General features: G+C 48.8%; 1 protein-coding gene across 1 annotated transcript; it reads right to left on the bottom strand.

Moving 5' to 3' along the window:
• Positions 1–438: 438 nt before the first annotated feature.
• On the bottom strand, positions 439–15,938 carry ZC3HC1 (zinc finger C3HC-type containing 1). The gene is given in 11 exon segments (XM_060279242.2): positions 439–1,210; positions 4,206–4,400; positions 6,543–6,752; positions 8,032–8,275; positions 9,454–9,608; positions 11,060–11,187; positions 12,492–12,575; positions 13,431–13,452; positions 13,454–13,583; positions 14,412–14,522; positions 15,771–15,938. Coding segments are annotated over 11 exon segments (1,500 nt in total). The 5' UTR covers positions 15,923–15,938; the 3' UTR covers positions 439–1,141.
• Positions 15,939–16,114: the final 176 nt, after the last annotated feature.

Below are 16,114 nucleotides of genomic sequence, written 5' to 3'. Positions count from 1 at the left end.
ACTTCCTGTTGAAGCCAGTCAGGCCTCTGTAACACAGGTGAGCAACAAAGAACACTCCTCCGAATGATCTCAGTGATCAGGCTCAGGTAGAAGAGCTCAGGTATCCTGGATCCAAGTTGCTCAGGGCTTTGGGGATATCAGGTGTAGGCGACACGGCTGCCAATGCACAATCGGGAGCCTGGTGACTCTGTGTTGACAAGAGAAACCAGGCTTTGGTGGCAGAACCAACGCCTTCTGGGTCAGCTGTTTGAGGGAGATAAAAATCTGGCCCATGGAGCCAAGCAGATCTTCAAAAATGCATCCCACTCAAAGTCAATTCTTTGGCCGTCCAGATTGTGCAATTTAGGCTGATTTGATAAGGAACAAAAAAAAGCTATTTGGTACAGAACGCTTGTGGCTCCTGGCAGTCTCACATGGAAATGGAAATCTAAGCGAAGATATGATAATAAAAAAGACAGCAAAATGTTTTATTAATGTCAAAGTTCTCCAGACCTCAGCCTGGATACAAATCTCAACACGAGTGCCACATCTACGTTGCAAACTTAAACTGGTTTCAAAGTCGTTTAAATAGCATGGCTCCCCCCCCCCCCCGCCCCAAAACCCAAAAGATTGGCAGGGAGCTGTAGTTTTTGTGCAGGGGCTGAGAGTGGTTTGTCAGATAGCCCTAGGCCCCTTGCAGAACTACAGTTCCCAGGATCCCTTGCAGCAGGAGGGCAGTGAGCCTCAACTGCAAAACCAATTTAATTCTGTAGCTGAGAGACGTACCCAAATCTGCCACATGCGAAGTGGGCCATGTCACCCACCTTCTTTCACAGGTGGAGCCAGTTCGATTTAAGCCAGGGCCGCATCAGGGAAACTCAGCTCCACCTGAGATGGAGAATCACCACAGGCAGTTGGGAACCAGTGCAAAGGATTCAGGAAACCATCATATAAACCCTTAGAAGGCATAGAAAAAGATGGCTCCCCGTGGCTGCTATTGACGCGTCTTCTTCCCATTGTTAACTGGTTGCTGCCCTTGAGGATTACTCCAGTGCAAATAATAGTCTTCTTCCATTAACAACAAAGAGAGAGAGAGAGAGAGAATTTCATCCACTATGCTTAGCAGGTTCCTTTCCACGATGCTGTCAAAGGCTAGAGGTTCTCAGGAGGAACAGGGAGCTTCCCATTGCCGGAAAATCCGGAACACCTTGCGGGATTTCACAGAGAGGTTCTGTAACAAGAGGGAGAGAGAAACTTAAGCATTCACATGAATGCAGGCAAAAACGTGTAATAATAATAATAATTTATTATTTATACCCCGCCCATCTGGCCGGGTCTCCCCAGCCACTCTGGGCGGCTTCCAACAGAAGAATAAAACACAGTAATCTATTAAACATTAAAAGCCTCCCTGAACAGGGCTGCCTTCAGATGTCTCCTAAAAGTCTGGTAGTTGTTTTCCTCTTTGACATCTGTTGGGAGGGCGTTCCACAGGGCAGGCGCCACCACCGAGAAGGCCCTCTGCCTAGTTCCCTGCAACTTGGCTTCTCGCAACGAGGGAACCGCCAGAAGGCCCTCGGTGCTGGACCTCAGTGTCCGGGCAGAACGATGGAGGTGGAGACGCTCCTTCAGGTATACTGGACCGAGGCCATTTAGGGCTTTAAAGGTCAGCACCAACACTTTGAATTGTGCTCGGAAACCTCTGGAGGCAGCAGTGTGATGCTACAGCAAAAAAGGCTAATGCACTTTCAGGCTGCATTACTAGTAGTTTCCACAGGTGGGATTTGCCTGAACAAACCCTGTCAGCAAAAGCCCTGGGGCAATGAGGCTTTCCCCTACCCCCCCAAATTAGATCTTGGGGGGGGTCAAGAGAACCCCCCAGAATGGTGAGCAGGGGGTATTTGGGGGTTCGTTCCATCTCGCAAGCAGAAAATACAGCTTCCGGCAGTCCCAACCAGCACACCTGGGAGTTGTAGTCCAAGGCTCTTGTAGACAACTTTGAATGGGTTCAGAAGATAATAAAGATTGGCAGGGGCGTGGGGAAGAACTCAAAGGAGGGAAGGATGTAGAAACGGACTACATTTTGCCAGAAGACTGAGGTGTGTTGGGGACAGATGGACACATGGAACCACCTTCAAATCCCTGCAGAAAGAACGGGGCAAAGACTTTGCTCTCTGCTGCCTCACAGGGCAAAGGACCAGATCTCACAGTCTGAAGTTCCAGGAGGACAGATTCTGGGTGAACACCTCAATGGTCAGAGCAGTTCCACAATAGAGCTGGTCCCCTGGGTTACCCAGAGAGGTAGATACTGACCCCTCCTGGGGTTGATGGGGCTCTACAGGGGTGGAAAAGATTACGAGGTGCAGTGCATAAATTTAATTCGGGGTGATGGGCCTCAGAAATCAAAGGCATGGGCATGAAGCTCACTGGGTGGCCTTGGGCCAGTCACCGCCTCTCAGCCTAACCCTACCTCACAGGGTTGTTGTGGGGATTAAATGAGGAGCAGGAGAACCCTTCATGCCACCTTGAGCTCCTTGACAGAAAAGACAGGATAGAAATGCCACAATTAAGAAATAAAATAAATGTACAGAGTGCACTACCCAAGCACATGAGGAACCTCTGTATGTAAGAAGCTGTTTTCAGAGAACAACGGTATTCCTTTTTCTTCTTTTTTACATTTTATAATTCCTAGTAATGATGGATAAATGCTGACCATATATACCAGGTATTTCCTGATTTTATTTCATTTGCATTCCTGTGCATTCTAGCTGGGGGGGTCGACGACAACATTATAAGCTCATCCGGGATCAGGGAACTTCCCCAATATTTGGGGAGCCCCAGAAAAGGAAGGGAAACACTCTGTCCCCTGCTGGATGCCATCAAGCAGAAGTGTGTGTGTGTGTGTGTGTGTGTGTGTGTGCCTGCCTGCCTGCCTGCCTGCCTGCCTGCCTGCCTTTTAGGGCTGCTTTGGATTCCTTGCATCAAGCCAACAAGACCCACCAGGGTCTTTTATGGGCTATTCAGACACATGTGCCTTACACTGGGAATGGGCACACCAGCTAGTGCTAGCAAGGGCTGCTGGGAGTTGTAGTCCAACACCTCCGAAGGCCCCCAGGTTTGAGGAAGGGTGGGACATCCTACAGCCACACATGTACTTCGTAAGAAGAGCCTGCTGGATCCGGCTAATAATAATAATAATAATAATAATAATAATATATTATTTATACCCCGCCCATCTGGCTGGATTTCCCCAGCCACTCTGGGCGGCTTCCAGCAGAATATTAAAATACAATGATTCATCCAGTATTAAAAGCTTCCCTAACAGTTTGACTGTTGGAGGCAGTGAGAGATTTTACTTTCTTGGGCTCCTTGATCACTGCAGATGGTGACAGCAGTCACGAGATTAAAAGACGCCTGCTTCTTGGGAGAAAAGCAATGACAAACCTAGACAGCATCTTAAAAAGCAGAGACATCACCTTGCCTACAAAGGTCCGTATAGTTAAAGCTATGGTTTTCCCAGTAGTGATGTATGGAAGTGAGAGGTGGACCATAAAGAAGGCTGATCACTGAAGAATTGATGCTTTTGAATTATGGTGCTGGAGGAGACTCTTGAGAGTCCCATGGACTGCAAGAAGATCAAACCTATCCATTCTGAAGGAAATCAGCCCTGAGTGCTCACTGGAAGGACAGATCGTGAAGCTGAGGCTCCAAGACTTTGGCCACCTCATGAGAAGAGAAGACTCCCTGGAAAAGACCCTGATGTTGGGAAAGATTGAGGGCACTAGGAGAAGGAGACGACGGAGGACGAGATGGTTGGACAGTGTTCTCGAAGCTACGAACATGAGTATGACCAAACTGCGGGAGGCAGTGCAAGACAGGAGTGCCTGGCGTGCTCTGGCCCATGGGGTCACGAAGAGTCGGACATGACTAAACGACAACAAACAGGGCTGTGGCCCATCTAGTCCTGCATCCTGTTCTCACAGGGGCCAAGCAGATGCCTATTGTCGGAAATCCCACAGAGCTCTCTCCCCTCCGGTGGCTTCCAGCAACTCCATTTCAGAAGAACTGAATGGCCGCACCAATGGCTTGCAGCCATCGATAGCCCTCTCTCCTTCCCCGTGTCCTGTGTTAGGGAGTTCCACAGGTTAACCATGCGCTGTGCAAAAAAGGGCTTTCCTTGTTCTGTACAGTGCCTAGCACGCCACGGGCACTGGGCGGCAGGCTCTCACCTCTGACTCCACATCCACAGGCCTGTCGGACTGCCTAGAAGCCAGGAGAGCCTTCAGGGTGACCTGCCAGCCGAGGTCTTCCTTCCCCTCCTGTTGGGTCCCTCCAGAGCTCATAGGATCCTTCATCACGTTGACCCACGGGCACCAATCACGGTGCTGGGAAATGGGGTCAAAGAAGCTGCGGATAGATGAATCCTGAGAGAGAGAGAGAGAGAGAGAGAGAGAGAGAGAGAGAGAGAGAGAGAGGAGTCGGGAGTTTTATTTTATTTATTTATTTATTATTACGGTCGAGGACCAGCTCTTAGAAGTAAAATAAAATAAAAATAAAATAAAAATAAAACGGATCCCTTTGGAAAAAAACAGTTTCCGGGAGCATAACGTATAAAAGTCGCTTTGAACAAGATTTAAAAGAAAATGATTAATTATATAACAGTGCTAAAAGTTTAACCCTTAAAATAGTGGCTGCAGAAAGCTGGGCCTAGCTCGCTCGGGGTGCCATTGAGGGGAGAAATCAGACGGGCTGGGAAGAAAGTCTGTGTCTGCATATTTGGGCACAGAATCTGGCGACCGCCCTGGTTGTTTTCAGGTCTTTGCCCAGCAAGAGCAGGTTGTATAATTGCTTTTCCGGGAGGCTTGCTAAGCTCACCAGTATGGGATCCAGGATCTCCCTTCGAGCTTCTTCATATAGGGAGCATCTGAAGAACAAATGCTCAGGGCTTCCTACTTCCCCTAATGGGCATACGCAGAGTCTTTGGGCGTATGGGATTTTTTTGTAAAGCCCCTCCAGCACAGGCGTGAGCAATGCTGCGCTTCTGGCAAATGTAAAAGCCCTTCTTGTGTTTTTTGACAAGAGATAGGAGAGGTAAGGTGCCGGGGCGGCTATGTATCTCTCGAATTCTCCAGTTCTGTATTCAGGGCATTTTGAGCAGGAGTCGGGAGTTTAAATGGGAAGGGGACAAGAGAAAGCAGGTGTTCAAAGCCATGGCGGAGAAGAAAAAACCCCATACAACTTTCTGCCCGCTTTAGTTTTCGATATCCCGGCAAGAAGCAAAGCCTCTCAAGGACCAATGCCCTCCAGCCACCTTCTCGGAGGAATTTTGCCAGTCTTACGCACTACATAAATGTGGTGCAGTGGTTAGTGCATCGGACTAGGACACAGGAGACCAGGGTCCAGATCCTCGCTCAGCTTTGAAATGCCCTGGGTGACCTTGGGGGTCAGCCACCGCCTCTCAGCCTAACCTGCCTCACAGGGTTGTTGTGGGGACTAAATGAGGAGGGGGCGAGAACCATTCACGTCACCTCGAGCTCCTTGGAGAAGAAGGCGGGATAGAAATGCAAGGAAGAAAATAAACGAATAAGCAGTAAAACTCATAAATGTGCACTGTGTACCCTGGTATAAGACATAGGAACTCAGGCAGCCTGCTGTATACCGAGTCAGACCAACTAGTCCTTTTAGCTCAGTAGTGTCAACACTGAATGGCAGCAGCTCTCCAGGGTTTCAGAGAGGGAGTCTCTCCCAGCCTTAGCTGAGAAGCCATCGGGGATTGGACCTGGGACCTTCTGCATGCAAAGCAGGTGTTCTGCGTCTGAGCTACATAGGGCCTTCCTGCAAAGACACAGGCTTTTGGTGCTTAATTAAATAACGCGGCATGGATTCTGGTCTGCTTTGGTGTCCACCTTTTAGTGGGCAAGATTCATCCTTTTCATTTTTGCTGACAGATGAACATTTTTTTTAAAAAAAATCCTTATGTGTTCTTGTGCATTACGGATTTTAAATGCTGGGTAAGTTGCTCTGCGTTTCAGTGTTTTGCAAGCAGCGTTGAGGCATTTTGTAAAACGATGGACAAATCTTCTTAACAATAATAAAAATCAATGGCGGACTTTCTGCCCTGGAACCCAGGTCCTAGAAGTCAGGTTAGCTGTGATTCCTGCATTGCAGGGGGTTGGACTAGATGACCCTTGGGGTCCCTTCCAATTCTAAAATTCTAGGTTATGGGTGGGCAAACTAAGGCCCGGGGGCCGGATCCGGCCCAATCGCCTTCTAAATCCAGCCCATGGACAGTCCGGTAATTTGCGTGTTTTTACATGAGCAGAATGTGTGCTTTTATTTAAAATGCATCTTGGGTTATTTGTGGGGCATAGGAATTCATTTTTTCATTCTTTCCAAAATATAATCCGCCCCCCAACAAGGTCTGAGGGACAAAAGGTCTGCTGAAAACGTTTGCTGATCCCTGTTCTAGTTTATGTTTTCCCCTTCCTGAAATCTTCTGTCTCTTGAAAGGTTGGCTTATTCTTATTCTTCTTCCTCCTTCTCCATTCCCCCTGCCAAGCACTCACCGAGCTGCTGGTGGAGCACAGTCGCGCCCGCTTGGTCCTCCGGTGAGGGCTGCAGGACACCTCCAGGCTGCCATCGCTTTGCCCCATGCTGCGGGTGACGGGACGGCTGCGGGTGGTGGGGCTCGCTGCTTCTGCCTCGGCTCGTTCGCTGGAGCTGGAGCTGTCCCAGCTGCGCATGCGGCTGATCACGGGGGACGGGCTCTTCTCGTGCTGCGCAAGGGAAGGAGGGCAAGGGGAGGAGGCATTAGCTGGGTGTGCCGTCCCCCTGCATTACAGCAAGGAGTGGGACTCAGAAGGGGTCCCAGAGGGGCAGGAACTATTCTCCCTTCATCCCACTCCTACACAGAATGACAGAGAGAGATGAAGACAGAGGCAATGAAGACAGAGGCAATGAAGATAGAGATAACAGACGAAGACAAAGTTAAAAAAAGACACAGGGTCAGCAGATTTGCAGTAAGGGAAATGAAAAGATGAGAGCAGCAGAAATAAGCCCATACTGGCAGAATATGCCCATCTTGCCTAATTTATACAGATCCTTTATGGGTTACTTCAGCATGCAGCATTCTTTTGTTAAAGGTAGCGGACTCTTCTTCACTGGAGGTTTTTAAACAGAGGCCAGGTGGCCATGTGTTAGGAATATTTCAGCTGTGTTTCCTGCGTGGCAGCGGGTTCAACTGGACAACCCTTGTACAGCGATACCTTGGTTTCCATACGTTTCGGATTACAAACACGGAAGTGCATGTCCTGGTTTGCAACCTGTTTTTGGATTACAACCCTTTTTTTTTTTGGAGGCCCCATTAGCGAAAGCGGGCCTTGGGTTACAATCTGTTTTGGTTTACAAATGGACCTCTGGAACGGATTATGGTTGCAAACCAAGGTACCACTGTAGTCCCTTCCAACTCTACGACAGGGTAAACACACCCTTACGCTCTCAAAGTCTCAGGAGGCGATCCAGAAAATCTAAACAGAGTCCAAGAATGCAAATAAAGATTTTTTGCTGGTAGTACAAATGCAAGTAGGGCAGGGATTCTAAAGAGGACCCAGGTGGCGCTGTGGTTAAACCACTGAGCCTAGGGCTTGCTGATCAGAAGGTCGGCGGTTCGAATCCCTGTGACGGGGTGAGCTCCCGTTGCTTGGTCTCAGCTCCTGCCAACCTAGCAGTTCGAAAGCACGTCAAAATGCAAGTAGATTTGCAAGTAGGAACCGCTACAGCGGGAAGGTAAACGGCGTTTCCGTGTGCTGCTCTGGTTTGCCAGAAGCGGCTTTGTCATGCTGGCCACATGACCTGGAAGCTGTACGCCGGCTCCCTCGGCCAATAATGCGAGATGAGCGCGCAACCCCAGAGTCGGTCACGACTGGACCTAATGGTCAGGGGTCCCTTTACCTTTACCTTGCAAATGCAAGTAAGGCAGGGATTATAAATAGGAGCCCCTGCCCCAATGTGAAAGGAAGCCCCTTAGACCTGTAACTTGGCCCCCACAAGACTGACCTGCTCAGAGCCCAGAGGGAAGCTCGTGTCCTGGCTACGCGTCATCATCCGGCGTGGGGACGTGGGCACCGCGGGGACTCTGTCCGTGCGCCCGTCCAAAAAAGGGAGAGGAGTGCTGGTGAGGCTGGGGGGAGGCTCCATCTCAGAGATGGCCGACTCAATCTGGTGGAATCCCCACAGGCCCACCTTCCTCATGCAGCGGCAGCAGGTGATCAAGGGGAGATGGATGGATCCAGAGGAAGGGCTGAGGGGAGACACAAAAATTAATACAAAAAAATTAAAATCAGGGGATAAAGGAAATGTGATCCATACCAACACATCAACTTAGCCCTATTTGCAAAGCCTTGGGGTTTCCAAGTCCCTCTGGGCTCACCTTTCCCAAGCTAGTGCCCTCCAGATGTTTGGGAGCCCAGCAACATCCAGAGAGCCACAGGTTCTCCGTCCCTGGGGCAGATGCTGATGACAAGGGCAGCTGCGGTACAACTTGCCTAGTACAGAAGGAGCAGGGGACACGCGAGTGGAACGTGGGAATGTCTGAATGTGCCTGATAGCTTTCGACTGGGTATGTTTAGCCTGCGGAAGAGAAGACTCAAGAGATGGTATGAGAGTCATCTTCATATATCTGAAGGGTTGTCACGTGGAGGGTGGAGGAAGCTTGTTTTCTGCTGGATTCAAGTGGCAAGAAAATGAATCCCGACTAACCACCAGGGAGAACCTTCTGGTGGTAAGAGCTGTTGGACAGTGGAAGGTCACTGGAAGGTGCTGGGCTCCCCTTCATTGGAGGTTTTTAAACAGAAAAGCAATGACAAACCTAGACAGCATCTTAAAAAGCAGAGACATCACCTTGCCGACAAAGGTCCGTATAGTTAAAGCTATGGTTTTCCCAGTAGTGATGTATGGAAGTGAGAGCTGGACCATAAAGAAGGCTGATCGCCGAAGAATTGATGCTTTTGAATTATGGTGCTGGAGGAGACTCTTGAGAGTCCCATGGACTGCAAGAAGATCAAACCTATCCATTCTGAAGGAAATCAGCCCTGAGTGCTCACTGGAAGGACAGATCCTGAAGCTGAGGCTCCAATACTTTGGCCACCTCATGAGAAGAGAAGATTCCCTGGAAAAGACCTTGATGTTGGGAAAGATGGAGGGCACTAGGAGAAGGGGACAACAGAGTACGAGATGGTTGGACAGTGTTCTTGAAGCTACGAACATGAGTTTGACCAAACTGCGGGAGGCAGTGGAAGACAGGAGTGCCTGGCGTGCTCTGGTCCATGGGGTCACGAAGAGTCGGACACGACTAAACAACAACAAACAGAGGTTAGGCATTTATTTAGCTGTGCTTCCTGCACTGCGGGCGGTCGGGTTAGTTGATTCTCTCGGTCCCCTTCCAATTCTACAATTCCATGATTCCGGTTGCCTACATACCTACTAGTCCATCCACAGAGGGCCAAGATGCAGGCCGGGACGTGGACCTGAAGGTCCGAGGCACGTTTGACTGGCGTCTTCTCACTGTCTGTTTTGCAGTCGGCTTCCTCCTCGATCAGCTGCAGGACGTGGCTGATCTTCTCTTCTGTCAAGCCCTGGGAAGCCAAGCGAACCATGTCAACTCACTCCCTACAGGCAGCTAGCTGCCTTTCTTCTCCGTTTGGTTACCTAGAAAACTTGGGATTCTGTACCTGAAAAGCTCCCATTCTTCCCAAAGTGAACTGGGGAAGCAGAGATCTCTCCAGTTTCATGCTGGAGCTCCAGAAAGGAAGAAAGAGAAAATGCCAACAGGCATTCATGGGAAAGAGGTTGCGTCAGGAGAGCCTTCACTCTCCTTTAACCCCCAAGGGCACCCTCTCTCCCTCCAGGTGGAAAATACAAGGATGGGCGAACAAAGAGTCTAACCTGGTAGAAGGCAGCTTTCAGTGTTCCATAAGATTTTGAGACCTTGGGTGGCATCCGACAAACACCCAAGTGCAAGTTTTTCCCATTCACACATGGAACTCCCCTGCAACCTGCACTCTTCCCAAATCTGCTACAGAGGGTTAGACGACACCCCAGATTTAGTAGGTGTGCAAGCTTCATTGCATAGGTGGAAATCCTTGCACTAATGGAACGTGTTCCTTGGCGCTACTGTACGTTGGATATAACCCCTTTAGCCTAGGGATGGGGAAGCTGCTGCCCTCCAGTTCCGCATCTCTCTGCTTTAAAGCAAGTGAAGGGAAACAGAAGCCATGAAGGTTTCGTTGCAAGCAATCGCAATAGGATGCAGAAAGCAACAGCAACAAATCAATGTGGGGATCTCTGATAACCTAAGCTCACCCTCCACCACTTTGGGAGGGACGAGGGATCGAGAACTTGGGTTCCCTCCATCAGGACTCGCTCCCAGAGCCCTACTTGGCCCCAGCTGACTTGGCAAAGAGTCCCAGGAAACCCCATTTGCCTTTCCCAACCTGCTGTCTCCCAAATGTTGCAGACCAACTCCCAGCAGCCCCATACTGTACAGCATCACCAATGAACGTGTGCCTGCAGGGCAGTGGCGGACCTTGGCGCCTCAAATGTCAGTGGCGCCCTGCGCGATGGCAAAATCTGGTGCCCCCTCACCAAACGAGTTACGCTCCCCTATATCCGCCTTTGATCAGGGCACATGGCGCTTCCCCAGAAGGCAATTTTTTTACATGTAGAAGGAAGAGGTGCTGGGGCTCAAGCCAAACCACAAGTCCTCTTTCTGCCTTGCCTCTAATCCAAACACCATGGCTTGTTTAGCTACTCGGTGGAAAGGGGAAAGGCCCCTTCAGATCCTCAGTGAGATTTTAATATTGCTAATCATGCTTCCTGGAATGAACTCAGACATTCAAGGCATGGCTACGTCTTGGCTCCTTTTTGCAGGTTGCAAGTTCGAATTTTGTTAAATCACCTCCAGCTGGTGAGTTACAGGTCAAGTGTCCCTCATTTAGAAATTCAGATTGATGCTCAAGTCCTTTACCCCATGGAATCTCCCCTCCGCTTGGCTCACCTGGGTCACAGGTGGCTTGAGGACTCTTACCATACTTTTGAGATCTTCTGGTTTCAGAGTGGGCAGCTGAAGGTCTAACTGGCAGAGGCTCTGAAAGCGCTCCAGGAAGTCACTGAAAAGGGCAAGGGGCTCGTCGACCAGCAAGACAGAAAAGCGATCTAATCAAAAGGCAGAACGAAATAGCAGTCTAAGAACAGTTGGCCAACAAACAGCGGGGCAGGCAGAGCAGTCAACAAAAATGCTTGCAAGTGGCCACTCATTTAATCAACTTTCAGATCAGATGCCGCCCTTCTCCTCTCATGACCTCTTCCAGCATGCTCGAGAGGCATGGGGAAATCTTCTTTGGCCATATCCCTTTGGCTCCCTTTCAAGCTTTCAGTCATGCCGCACATACTTTCTCTTAAAACTAGAATTTTCACAAGACCGCCAGGTCCTGCAGGGAACACAATAATGTGTCCCAGTCACCCCTACAAAATTAGCAAATGCCCTCAACTTGTGCAAGCAGAGGCATAGGTTCAAATCCCACCCTCCCACACCCCCACCATGCTGGGCAGCAACACAAACTTCTAACTTTGGGAGCAATTATCCATAGCCTAGTGACAGCGCTCCTGATCTGCACACAGAAGGGCTGAAGTTCAGTCCCGGGCCTCTCCTATTTAAACATCTCAGGTAGCTGGGCTGGGAATAACCTCTTTGCTTTTAGATCTTTCTTTGCTCATTGAAAGTGGATGGTACGTCCCACTCCTCCAGTGAAGTACTGATTATTCCCTGGACCCACCTGGTTATTCCAGTCATACAAAAACAGAGGTTTCTACACACACACACACACACACACACACACACACACACACACACACTTTCCAATCAGACAAAAACACTTGAGGAAGGGGTGGAACAAGGACAGGGGAGAGGTGAGGCCTGGGGAGAAATCCCAAGGGCAAAATAGAGAGGTATGGAGGGTCACATTCAGCCATGAGGCCTGAGGTCCCCCACTCCCAAATTTATGCATGACTTTACACAGCCAGAAGAAATCACAAAGCGACTGACAAGGGCAATTGACAGGCAGCAGCTATTTTGCGTGTGTCCCAATTGTCACGCAACTGCTGATGCACGGGCCCTTTTGGACCCGGAAGAGGGCAGAACGGGTGGGCTTATGTGTGCCCCGCCGATGTGCATGGGGCCCAGGAACGGAACCCCAGCACAAAACGCTGTACAATAAAAGATCCTTTAAAACATCGCACGCACACACACACACATGTACACACCGAAGTGTTCATCCACAGAGATTACCCCAAAAGATAAAATAACCAAACTACCAGCTTAAGACAGAACACCAAAAAAGCATTCCCCCAAATGCAGACCATTATTGATGGTCCAAATGCCTGGGAGAATAAACACGTTTTCGCCTGTTAGCATCTCGCTCCTTTTTTCCACCATCAACAGAGCTTCTCACTGCTTTTACCTGGGCAGGGGCTGTCAGGCCAGAAGCAGAACTTCTCGTGAGCCGCTGACAAAGCCTTCCTCAGCTCCACGCACCTCTCTTTGTCTGGAAGGCAAACATACCTCCTGAATGCCAGGCCTCCCGAGGAAAGGAGCCACCTTGAAAAATCCCTTCAAACCAGTTAAGTGACAAAGTAACCATGCCCATTCAATAGATGTCCCGAGCCTGGCACCTCCCCAACTGTTTCAGATTACAGCTCACATCAGGCTCCTTGTTTTGTTCAAATGCTCTTTATGCTGATAACCTGCTCTGACATGCGACTGTCTCCGAGGGGCTGACCAAGGCCACACTCACTCAGTGCCATCATTGCAAGGTGGTGGCTAAGAGACTGAGCTGTGAACTCGGAAGTCCCCCAATTCAAATCTTGCCCACATCATGAACTCACTAGGGACTCGCTATTACCTAGCTGAAGCCGTTCCAACAGGGTAGAGCAGAATGAGAGGTGCAGGGTTAAAAATAATGCTATAAATCACAGGCTGAGAACCTTTGGACTTCCAGATGTTGTTGCACAGTCATCTCTGATCATTGACCATGCTGTTTAAGACGGATGGGTGTTCTTTAAAATAAGAAGAGCACGCTGGATCAGGTCGATGGCACATCTAATCCAGCATCCTGTTCTCAGAGCAGCCAACCAGATGCTGTTAGGACTCTCCATGCAGTTTCCAGCAACTGGAATTCAGAAGCACTCGTGTCCCTCATCATGGAAGCAATGTGTGCCCCGCCCCCGCAATTCGTTTCCTAATGATCTCTCTAGCATTGAATTTGCCTTTTTTCCACAGCTGTCCACATTCCACACTTTTCCCAAGAATATCACAGAATTGTGCTAATTATTACATAGGGTTGCATTTGGATTTTTAACAGACAGGGCCCTGTCAGGATTGGAGGCTCCACAGAACTTACACTTGCTGAAGTCGAAGGCCAGGCTGTAGACTGGCACAGAGGTAGGCCTGGCAGCTGGCACACTTCAACATATCACACTCGATGTTGGTCCATCCATACTTGGCACAAATCAGAGGAGACAGCTCATGGGGTTTGCCTGCCCACTTGAGGGAGTGCTTGCGTTAAGGAGCTCAACTTCTTATGCTTAGGATAAAGGTTTCATCTTCCAAGGGCCTACCATGGAATTTAAAACTTTGTCCAGCTTTCTCAGCTGTCTAAAGCACCTCCAGGCCCCGATTGTCTGCAAGTCAGAAGAACCAATCTACATCAGCTATTTTTTTTCAGGTGGGACCCATCCTAGTTCCATCTATGAATATGAAATGCCAGCACTTCTCCATTAGAAGTATGTTTTCCAGCCCTGGCTCTGCCTTTCTGAGCCCAATTCTCACCCTACTGCTGAATGGTCTTCTCTCTTCACTCACCTAACCCACAGAACATGCCCAATTTTGACTTCTTATGAATCCCCACTATTTGGCAGTTTCCAAATTACAAAATGGGGAAATTCCCAGTGGCTGATATTGGACTACTGGGGAGTTGCTCGATATACAGTACAGGTGAAACTTGGGAAATTAGAATATTGTCGAAAAGTGCATTTATTTCAGTAATGCAACTTATTATTTTAATTTTTCTTTTAATTTTTACAAATGCTTTCTTTTGGAAATTCCACAGTAATAAAACAAATAGTTACAATAATACAAAAATAAACATCGCTATTACATTTCATTAATTACATTCCATTTATAATTGACCCGCCTAATGACAAATAATTACAATTACAACAAATAAAGGCTTGACATATCTTGCTTTGCATGTCATGCATCTATCTCATATATGGGTTTCACCTTTTAAGTTGCATTACTGAAATAAATGCACTTATCGACAATATTCTAATTTTCCGAGTTTCACCTGTAGTTGTCTCAGAAACAAGGGGGAAAGGATATGGTAAATGTTTCCACTCTGCTGAAGTAGGCTTCTTTACTGGTGGCCTCAAAAGGCAGCTCGTCGATCTGGGGAGATCCATTTGCTACTTCAGTGAAAACAGACGAATCCTTTCTGAAATGCAGGGAAGAGGTAATAAAGTAAGACAATTTTCTGTTCATAGTGGCAGCAAGAACCGATTTCACTCCTGTCTTTCATCAGCTCAAATATGTCTCCACCCAGACCAAAATAAAGTTTCTACAATTGAACAGTTGAAGACCAGCAATCTTGGCCCACTGAACAGTGGTACCTTGGTTTACAACCATAATCCGTTCCGGAGGTCCGTTTGTAAACCAAAACATGTAACCCAAGGCGCGCTTTCGTCAATGGGGCCTCCAAAAAAAATTTGTTCGTAATCCAAAAAAAGGTTGCAAACTGGGACACGCACTTCTAGGGTTGATGTAATCCAAAACGTATGCAAACCAAGGTACCACTGTCCCTCAATGACAGTGCAAAGCACAGGATCAGATGTGTTAAAACCACTCATTATTCACAGTCAGTACTCAAGAATATCTTTCCATTTCCATACAAACATACCAAATGGCACACGATTAATATGGTCATGCACAGGGTTTTTTTTTTTTTTAAAAAAATTATTCCTATTTATTTCCTCACACTTATGACAATAGTGTATATTAGCATGAGCAGAAGTAGGAAGCAGTTGGGAACTGAGGTGAGGGTCCGGGTTCCAGTCCTAGCATCGTAGCAGTTTGTGACACTGCTTCTTACAGGCAGCTGCTGCTTTGGTGACAAGTGGTGACAAGAAGCATCCACGCCAGCACACCTGGCCTAGAAGGAAATGCTACCCTCAGGCTGAAAAAGGTTCCCCACCCCTGATACAAACAAAAGCATATCATCCACATGTTAAGTCCACAGCTGTCCTGGGAGCAGAAAATAGGGGACACCTGCCCTGCTTTGGGTGCACCCCCTAGGCTGGCAGCTGGAAACAGAATAATGCCCGGGATGTTCCTCTTTATCTTTTGGTTAAGCAGGGCAGTTCTTCCCACAGGACAGTTCACCTTTAGCCCCGCCTCATAGAATTGCTGCAAGGATAAAAATGGGGAGGAAGAAGGAGAGAACCACGGAGGAAAGGAGGCAGGATTGAACAAATCCAGATTTCTATATCCTGTGCAATCCCAGACCCAAGCCCCTTCCTTCTCCTCAGGCCTAGGATCCTGCTTGCCCGTCGCCATCTGGCCTGCAGCAACACCGAGGGGAAGGCGAAAACCTCCGCGGATGCCGCGAAGGCCCTTTCTACGTGCGGATATGATGGTCGGTTTTAGGCGTCGGCTGCTACTCTCCCCTCCACACCTCCCCGCTCACCCTTCCGGGCTGCTTTCTTCCGGAGCGATCCCCTCATCTATCAGCTCCCGTATCTTCTGCGGCGTGATAGCCGGCGACTTCGTCTTGCCCCCCGAATCGTCATCCTCGTTCTCCGGGGCAGCAGCAGCAGCCGTAGCGCTGGGCGCCGCCATCTTGGTCCCTTGGTATAAACCTTCCGCCGCGCCTCCTCACCAAGGTGGCAAGGCAACATTGGGTCCGGGGAAATTCGGTTCCGCACCCATCGCTACCCACAAGGCTGATCTCTCTCTCTCTCTCTTTTTTATTTATGCGTTTCAGGTTTATACATTTCACTAATTTTACAATCATTTTAACATTTCAAAAAT

The sequence above is a fragment of the Zootoca vivipara genome, chromosome 9, assembly GCF_965207765.1.
Source record: "Zootoca vivipara chromosome 9, rZooViv2.hap1.1, whole genome shotgun sequence".
Classification (NCBI taxonomy): domain Eukaryota; kingdom Metazoa; phylum Chordata; class Lepidosauria; order Squamata; family Lacertidae; genus Zootoca; species Zootoca vivipara.
Note: the sequence above shows the minus strand (reverse complement) of the source record. Positions and strands in the feature narration are given on the sequence as shown.